General features: G+C 36.5%; 2 protein-coding genes across 5 annotated transcripts; one reads left to right on the top strand and one right to left on the bottom strand.

Annotated features, from left to right (window-relative positions):
* Positions 1 to 796: 796 nt before the first annotated feature.
* On the bottom strand, positions 797 to 6091 carry LOC147549424 (zinc finger CCCH domain-containing protein 18-like). Of its 4 annotated transcripts, none has more exons than XM_086666473.1 (8): positions 5813 to 6091; positions 4001 to 4935; positions 3600 to 3767; positions 3323 to 3505; positions 3140 to 3219; positions 2662 to 2829; positions 2382 to 2496; positions 797 to 1313 (listed from the first exon to the last, which is right to left on the bottom strand). In XM_086666473.1, the coding sequence occupies exons 2-8, from the start codon at positions 4915 to 4917 to the stop codon at positions 1241 to 1243; spliced, it is 1704 nt and encodes a 567-aa protein (XP_086522599.1). In that variant the 5' UTR covers positions 4918 to 4935; positions 5813 to 6091; the 3' UTR covers positions 797 to 1240. The 4 variants fall into 4 exon arrangements, with proteins under 4 accessions (XP_086522599.1, XP_086522600.1, XP_086522602.1 ...); XM_086666474.1 differs by having other exon boundaries at positions 797 to 1310; positions 5813 to 6044; XM_086666476.1 differs by having other exon boundaries at positions 797 to 1310; positions 5894 to 5981.
* A 1451-nt stretch (positions 6092 to 7542) lies between these two features.
* LOC147549423 (uncharacterized) lies at positions 7543 to 8175 on the top strand. Its single transcript, XM_086668296.1, has one exon. It carries the CDS (start codon positions 7543 to 7545, stop codon positions 8173 to 8175), a length of 633 nt encoding a protein of 210 aa, XP_086524422.1.
* Positions 8176 to 9670: the final 1495 nt, after the last annotated feature.

Raw genomic sequence — 9670 nt, 5'->3', positions numbered from 1 at the left:
ATGCCTGTGCATTGTGACAACAAGACAGTTCTTCACATCACTGACAATCCAGTTTTTCATGAACGAACTAAGCACATTGAAATAGATTATCACTTAGTTCGTGAAAAGATAAAATCCAAACTCATCCTCCCTCAATACATACCGACTTCAGAACAACTCGCAAAAATTTATACGAAGCCACTTGGAGATGAAGCCCTACAGAAGCTGACTGGCAAGTTGGGCCTCATTACCATTCCTGCTCCAACTTGAGGGGGAGTATTAGGACAGACGTCCAGCCTATCCGATCCGACTGGGTCCACCGACCCGGTCGGTTTAGTATTAGGTTTTAATGGTTACCATTATTAGGATAACCATCAAGAGAGTTTGTAAATACTTTTTGTATATATCAAATATGTATTGTACTCAAACTAGGATTAGTATTTTACTTCTATACATAAGAAATATTTTACAAAGCTCTCTCTCTCCTACCCTATACTACTCGGTCTCTCTCTCTCTCTATCGATCAATCAAAGTCGATATTTCACAATACCGTTGTGGCATTGTCTACAACCTCAACAGGGTTTGATCTCCAGGAGTGAAGTTTATTTTCCTCTATAAACCATGTGAACCTTTTAAACAGAAACTCCTGTGTGAGCACGCAAAGATACAATAGATACATAATATAATTGATAGTAAGCATCAGATTATTATCGATAAAACTAATATTGCCATCTACAACATTGGGGGCGAGCGGTTTCCAAAAGAACTTCTTTCCGAGCACCGAAAGATTCAACCGTAGCGAACAATACACTACAAATTACTAACTCTTTGTTATTTATTTCATGTGAGATTTGCACTCTTTTGTTATTAATTTAAGGTAAACTACATATTACATTTATTTTCTCAAAGATCCTCCATTCTAACTCAATTCTATTACAAAAGAGAAGTGTGAAAATTGATACATTTTAGCTTGTTGTATCATTTCTCCCTCTATTTTACTTTCTTCAACCCAACAGGGAGGAAACCTTCTTCTTATGCTAAATGAATAATTGATCTCAATTCTTCTTCTTCTTCTTACTTGGTATTGAAACTTGACTTTAATCTTGATTTTAATTGATCGAGACGAAACTTCTAAATAACTGTAAAAACGAAACAATTTTTTTAATACCTCTAGAATTCCTTCTTCTTTCCTGCTGATTTCTAAATTTATTCTGTTCAAACCGAATCTGTAACCATTTGAGAAACTATTTGTGGTGGCATTCTACATTACTGCTGAAACGCTGTTCACGATTGGAGATGCAAATGGACTCTCTGGGAGATTTATACATTGGCTGCTGCAAAAGCAATCATTTTTCGAGAAACCAATAAGTTGATTTTCATAAGAAAATTATAACATTTTAGTTAAAGGAGAAGAACAAAAAATGAAAATGTGATAGTCCCACAGTGCTCGCAAGAGTGTCCAGAGACTGGGCTATAGGTGTACGCCCAAGCTTAGTAAGTACCGAGGCCTTTCGGGTGGGTTTGCGGTGCCTTCGCCAAGAACAAAACCCCATACCTGTGTGAGGTGGTTAAAGTGGGGACAATATCAACAACTGCTACGGCTTGGGGCGTTACAAAGTGGTATCAGAGCCGAGGACGGCTCTTCGCTGAGGGTGGGGGATAATGATATCCCACATTGCACGCAAGAGTGTCCAAAGACTGGGCTATAGGTGTACGCTCAAGCTTAGTAAGTACCGAGGCCTTTTGGGTAGGCTTGTGGTGCCTTCGCCAGAAACAAAACTTCATACCTGTGTGAGGTGGTTGAAGCGGGGACAATATCAACAACCGCTAAGGCTTGGGGTGTTACAGAAAACAAGTTAAGGTGTCTTTTTATCCTCGTGTTCAGTTCATTTTGGTTAAGCGCCGGCTAGGGTGAAACTCATAGTAGGCTAGCACATGCTAATCTACTTATGTGAACCAGAAGGTTCATGCACAATGCACTTAGTCCAACACTTCTTAAGAACTTCTGGACTTAGGTTATATATTAGCAGGTTAGCACCTTATCTTGCATATTCGCCTTTTGGGTGGGTTCCGTGCCTTAATTGGTCAAGAAGCCTGGGGTGGTCCAGGGCCGCCCTGAGTGCCAGGACAAAATCATGTAGCAGCGTCGAACTAGGCCAGTGGATTCAGGAGGTGCTTAAATCAGGGAAATATATGGTTGGTATCGACAAAAGTGTTAGATCGCGTACTGAACGATCTACACCATTCGATCTTCCTAGGGTTAACCGTATTAGCTAGTTTCATGTTCTCCGTGATTCCTACCATTTAGTAATATAACCTTTTCCCTGCACCTGTTAGCCGCAAACTTCACTAACACATTCTTTCAGAGAACTGCAGATAAATTTGAAGTCATAAAATGTTACCCGCTCTCTTGATCAGCATAATTAGTATTCCTTGCTCTATCATCACTTGTAGAAGTGTCGTTTATAACATCAAGCAAATAACTGAAACGGTCTGTGGTTGATGAGTACTGAAAATCTGCAAACACAGTAGCCGAATTAAGAAAATGAAAATTAGAAGGAACAAGAATTAAGAGCAATTAACAGGGTAACATTTCTTTAAGTCTATACTACATATTGGCCCAAAAATATATTAATTATTAGATTAAGTTTTATAGATAAACTTGATCGGGAAATATCAGACCTTCAGGGAGTTTAAAATCTTCCATGAAACCAAGATAGGGTTGGCTTGCTATTGGCTTGGTTGCTAACTGCAACTCGGAAAGGCGTCTTCTCTCAAGCTCAAGTGCCTGCTCATGCACTCCAATAAACTGCTTCCTGAGTAATCTTGATGTATCACGAACTCCATGCACTGTGAAGTGAATGTTCATTAGATACTTTCATTACAGTAGATAAATCGTTAAGGTGGTTTTTTAACCATGATTTATCCCACAAGATGAATTTTGGTTAGGTCGAAACCATTTAGGGATACAACGTCCAGTTTTTTTTGTGATCTATCCCACAAAATGAACTAAACTTCTATAAGTTTTTGCAGATAACACATCATATGGACTGAGTCCTGATTTTTCTGAAACTTGTATACGAATCTCAAAAACGAAAATAACCGAAGATAATGATTCTATGTCTAGATAGATACTGTAACTTGTGATAGTCCTAGTTACCCGAGTGAAGCTCCGAATCATGCATGGTAAGAAAGTGAGAAGGGTTGTAAATTGGAGACTCGATTTTCTCTGAATACTTCCTGCAGTGAAAGAAGTCATAAAATCAAAATTCTCTTCACATCAATCAGAAGTAGAAATTTCAATTACACAAGAACTAATACTTAGGAAAAAGAAGCAAGTTACCTGCCAACTACAAGTCTTGACTTCTCCCTATATGGTTTGATTAAAACTCGAGCCCCGCGTACAAAATGGGGATTTCCCTTGGTTAAGATCATCTTAACAGTTTCGGGATGGACAAAAGTGACGAACCCGAACATTCTTTTCTGCTGGCAAGGAATTCTTACATCTTGAACTGGTCCATAGTTCCTGGAAACCCAGAAAGCCGACAAAGTTAAGACTTAATATGTCGATGCTCTAAGAAGTATCTAACTTGAATTTTCATTAATTACGCTCTCATTACGTGAAGTAGTTAGCAACATCTTCTTCAGTAAAAGTGCTTTCGGCAGGAAAAGTGAGGTAAATTTGCCGAGACCCAGAAACAACTCCACCTGGGTCAGCCTTGTCACCTCGATACTCCATGAAATTAGGAGCATCTTCCGCTAAAACAACTGCGTGCTGTCCATGAGGTCTGAAACTCAAAATATAAAATAAAAGGTACAAATCCAATCAATTAAGTCGATATATGAAAATGTATTAGAATTCCATCGTCATTCTGGTTTTAAAAGTTGATTGAAAAGTATAACCTATCCAAATCATCTCCTCGTTAGCCCCAAAAAACAAAGTGTAGACAAATGTTGTGTTAATTCAGAAAAGTGAACTACAAGTAAAACTTATGAGTTCTTATAAAGTATGATAATTTACCTGTCAATTAGTTGAATACTGTTCTTTAATCGAGCAAGAAGCTTTGTAAGGCTATAACCAGATTTTCCATGTCTTTGGCTTTCCGTCAAGTAACCCTCGGCTTGAAGGGTCCGTCCATATTTTTCGTAATATAACATGGGCAAGGATGCAATTGAAATTGGGTACCCTCGTCTCGCTCTCAAAAGCTCTGTAAGTTCCATTTCTAACTTCTCAAGAGACCCAAGACAGAAAACATTTTCTTCTCTAACCACCTCACCTCCATTGAAACTCTGAGAAAAGCTAGTTGTTAAGGGTTGTCCATGAAAGTATCTACAATTATTACCATGTTTACAGAATCCTTTGTTGAAATAATGGCACGTTTTCACAGGGAATTCAGGCAAACTTGGAGATCTTCGACAGATTCTTGAATTCAGATTTCCGAATGCAGATTCCAAGAAGTAGTAGTTACTAAAACCATCATGTCCCACTGAGTTAACATGCTCTAATTGATCATCCAAGACCAATGAATGATGAGTCTGGTTTTGCAGATTGGAATCATCAATTGTAAATTCCGGGTAATTTGGAGAAAATAGATGTTCTTCCCAATACGAAGTTGGAATGGAGTAAGTTGGCGGAAACGAAAACGAATAGGATGAACCAGGCAAGAAGGGGGTGAGTTTTATGGGGAGGTTCGAAATGGGTTCCGAGTTTGCAGAAGGTAGAGTTTGAGTTGAAAGTTGTTCAGATGACAATCCCATTTCGAGTTTCACCTTGTTTATTAAAGAGAAGATGGCATTGTCAGGGCTAAATGCCAAACGTATCATATCTCGATCGCCATTTTCTTGTTGAAGGAGATATCCAACAATTTTTGAGACGTTCTCGGGTTCTAGTTTTTCAATTCTATTAAAAACAATCCTTGTAGACTCTAAAGGCTCCATTTTCAATTCAAAATCACTCTGAAATAAATCATATAATTGAATTATCAAAAACTAGATTTTTTAGCACAATCAATTAAGATACAAAATAATTCTAAAATCAAGTAAATAATAATCGAAAAGTGCATGTTTAATGAAGAAAAAACAGGTAACTTAATAGACCTAAAGTAGTGTTTCGTTGTCTTCGAGATCAGATATGAAATCTGACTCGAGATCTCAATGGTCTCGACTCTCGAGTTAGATTTCAGAATGTTGGTACTCATGTATCTGGCTCGAGATCTGAATGGTCTCAAGTTATATTTCAGAATGTTGTTTCTCGGGACTCACTCATGTATCAGAGTCGTCGGAATGAATGGCTCGGGATGATTTGAGTCAGACACAAAAACAAGTCTGAATTGTCTGAATTAACCTAAACTTCTATTTGTGCTCCTGACTACAAATATATCAAACTCAGACAACTCAGATTCAGACACTTAAAAATAACAAACATCATAGTAAATTTATACAACATAACCCTACCCCATACTCTACCATTTCCTCAAGAACAATTTCTTTCTCAATTCTCACACCACAAACACATAAATTCTGCTTGTAATTTGCCCAGAAAGGATTGAACCCTAGCTCAAAATACTACATACTAATAAACTTTAGCACTTTAATCACAAAGAACAGAACAAATCAATATCAATGCCAATAAACCAAACCTCAAAATTATCTAAAAGAATCACTAGTTTCAATAATCTATTCCACAACAAAACAAACTTAAACACTAATTCATGTCTGGATTTTTCTTTAACAAGAAAAGTTAAGAAAAACCCACATCTTAAATGACCAATTACAAGCTGAAATTGAAATTTTTTAGGAATTTAAAGTATTAAAAAGAGATTTTTTAACATACCCAGAAAGTCTAATGGCACTGATTACATGAAACAAAACCTAAAGAACCAATCAAGAGCTTCTTCAAGTTCTATTTTATCACCTTTCTCTTTCTATCTTTAGCTCCTTTAGTTTTCTCCCTAAATAAAGACAATTTTAAAACTAAACTGACAGAAGAGGATAAGTACAAAGGATGCACGGTCTCAGTTCAAATCAACACCTAGATTTATAGCTAAAATTAAATTAAATTAATTAATTAAAAATATATATAATTTTTGCACTTTATTAGTTGAAAGTTTCTACATGGTCAGAAATATTTGTGGGTTCAACTTCAAACAGAAAACAACTTAGGAAACACAATGACGAAAATACCCTCATTTGGTATCCTAATTAAAAACTAATTTTATTTTTAAATAATAAGGGTTAGTTTTTGGAAGAACTAGTAATAAAATCCAAACATTGTCAAGAAGTGGGCAATTAGTCCTCGCTCGGTTAAAAAATAGACATTGAGTCCAATTTTACCGGATTAATGTTAGTTTTAGGCAAAATTAATATAGAAAAAAATTATAATTTCAAAATATCAAATCTAATTGGGAGTCTGAATTGACTCGAATCCAACGAAACTTTTTTCTTGGCTGACTAGTCTAATTCGAATTGATTTCGGGTAAATTTAATTCTGACGATTCAAACTTAGAATGTTCAGATTCAGACAATAAGAAAACACTTTATCAATTATACATAAAATTATTCTAAATTTTAACCTTGAATACTCGCGTGTACGAGCCCAAGATGAACTAACAAAAACGAAAAAGAAAAAGTATATACAAAGGGATATTTGCGTAATTAAAAAGGGCGAAAACATCACAACTTTCAATTTCCAACTTCATATTTCTTGAATTTTTTATTTTATGTTATTTCGTTTTATTTTTTGTTTTAACGTATCAACTTATAACTCGTCATTTGCAACAAAATAAAACTTCTAACTCATCAAAGATAACTTTCATTATAAATAACTATCGAGACAAGTTACACGTATAACCTAAATATGATTGAGAACTAATAAGAGCCAAACATCTATATTCAAGGTCAACCTCATTAACATTTCATTCATTTCAATAATTTTGAACTTATTTATTAAAAAATATCATTTTGTAAGGTGATTTAGTAAGAAAAGTATGGGCAATTTTGGTATCTCTTATGCCTGGACTGATACTTCAACCTAGAGGGGAGGATTAGTTCTCTGTCAAAAGTTGAACGGGAAATTCTCAAATATTTGTGGTTCTTGATCCTCCTCCTAATATAAAGCCAAATTCTGTTTAATGAATCATCATTCCATCTCCATTCTTAAAAATGGTGTTAGTTAGTGTTTGCTTATTTTAAAGTCCATTTCCATTGTTTTCTCTATATGAGATTTGAAATATAATTCAAAGCGTGAATTAACTCGAAATAAATTTCGAAATGACGAAACATTTTTCTTATCTAATCTAACTAGTCTAATTTGCAACGGCAAAACAAACCGAGAGAGGGCCCTCTACTAACTAAAGGCGCCCTCGCCGAACACACCCCAAACAGGGGACCAACCAAGCCTGGTGCACTTAGCAAGAGAAGCAAAAAGGTGGGGACCGAGCAACGCACGTACTTATTCGGTGCAACTTAGCCAGGGCAATCTGGTTCCACTATAACATTAGAACTGACGGTATTGAATCGGTGACTGAGTGGATCTTGAGTTGGTCCACGCTGGAAAACGAGACGATGGAAAAATTTGCAAAAATAATGTGGTTTATCTGGAAAGCGAGATGCGATTCCTGTTTCGGGAAGAAAACAATCAAACCCATGCAACTTATTCAACAGATTCAAAGTTATACCACAAAACTACCATTGCAACAGAGTGCTAAAAGCAACGCAGTCAAGCCTCAATGGCTGCCACCCCCACCTCCTTTCCTCAAAATTAATGTTGATGCCTCTTTCAAGACCTTCTCAGTCCCAGCAGGTATCGGAAACATCATCCACGATGCAAAGGGCGAGTTCATGGTGGCCAGAGCAGACAGCATCAGGGGACAAACAGCGGAAGAATGTGAAAGTATGGCTATCCTGACCGCGGTCATATGGGCGGAGGAGCTTCGCCTGAACCACATTATTATCGAAAGCGACAACAAAAACTTGATTACAAAGATACAGGACGGTAGTAACACTATTAACTGGCAGTCAAAACACGATATAGAACAAATCAGGGATCGCATACACCACTTCGAGCATATCCAATTCCAGTTTGGCCCAAGGAAAACAAATGACAAAGCAGACGCTCTTGCAAAGTGGAGTAGGAAGCACAAAGTCAGCAAGATGTGGAGATCTTTGGATACCATGATTGATGATCTGAACTTGTAATTCTTTGGTCCGGTTTTGTATTTTCAACAAAAAAAAAAAAAAAAAAAAAAACTAGTCTAATTTGAATTGATTTTGAGTTAATTCAGACGATCTAAACTCTGATTATTTAGATTCAATCAATAATAAAAAGGTTTAATTCTGTTTTGGCCCCCATATTGTAATCAACTCACCGTTTTGGCTCCCAATTGTGTCCGACAGTTCGTTTTGGCCTCAAAGAGCCAAATTTTTTACCAAATTATCCTCGGAGGTCAAAATGGAATTAATTCTAAAAAAAAGGATAAACACACAAAAGCCATATCACCTACTTCTTTCTCATCCATTTCACCTTATCTCTCCTCTATCACACCACCTTCTCTCCACCTCACCTTTCTCCTCTATCGAATGGTGACCGGCCAGAATAAAAATTCTGGTTGGTTACCTTTAACATTAAAAAAAAATATTCTTTCTTTCCCTCTCCTTCTTCTTTCTCTCTCTCCTCTTCTTCTTCTCTCTCTTCTTCTTCCATTCTCTCCCTCTACCTACTATCCGGCGAAGGGGATCCTCCCGGAATTTTTATTCCCGCCAGTCACCATTCGCCGGAGAAGAAAGATGTGGTGCAGAGGAGGGGGTGTGATGGAGGAGAGATAAGGTGAAGTGAAGGAAAAAGAAATAGGTGATGTGGCTTTTGTGTGTTTATCATTTTTTTCAGAAAGAATTCTATTTTGGCCCCCGAAGATAATTTGATAAAAAATTTGGCCCTTTGGGAACAAAACGAACTGCCGGACACAATTGGGGGCCAAAACGATGAGTTGGTCACAACATAGGGGTCAAAACGAAATTGATACATATTTGGTCCATTTACATTTGTTATAAACATATTTAAAAATGTTTTAGTATTTCATGATAGCTCTTGATGTTGGTAACTTTCACAATATGGAGGCATATTTGGTTGCATATTTTGCATTGCTTTTAGTAAATTATGTTTTTTTGTGAACATTTTAAGAAATGTTATGGTCTAGTTTTGCATGGTTAGTTAAGTAAACATTTAGTGTTCTGTACAACTTCGATGTTTTTCTCGTATCATCTCATTTAATGTTTTGTACAACTTCGATAGTGTTGAAAACATGGAAGAATTGAGTAAAAATAGAAAATCAAATATTAACTTCAAAAACTTTGTGCCATTTACAAAAGATAAAATATCTCCAAACCAAAAATAATTGCCGATAACAAAAAATAATTCCAGTATTGACTTCGATGGTGTTTTTCTTTGTAGCTATTGTATATAGCCCCAAGAGCCTCTCGGAAACCTTTCACTCTTCCTAGAAATATCTGACCTATGTGAGTAAATACGGAGCCCAAAGACTCCCGTACTAGTTGGTGATCCCTTTTTTGTGAATCAATAGTTGTTCTGTCAACCTCCATTTTCATTTCTTCCAACACCAGAAAAAACAATATTAACTTCGATCAAAATTTATTATATCCACAGAGAAGTAAGAATCTGGTGAAGATAATTAAG

This window comes from Eschscholzia californica, unplaced genomic scaffold (genome assembly GCF_041429995.1).
Source record: "Eschscholzia californica isolate CP2 unplaced genomic scaffold, dmEscCali1.0.p SCAF_3, whole genome shotgun sequence".
Classification (NCBI taxonomy): domain Eukaryota; kingdom Viridiplantae; phylum Streptophyta; class Magnoliopsida; order Ranunculales; family Papaveraceae; genus Eschscholzia; species Eschscholzia californica.
This window is presented reverse-complemented; position numbering and strand designations above follow the sequence as displayed.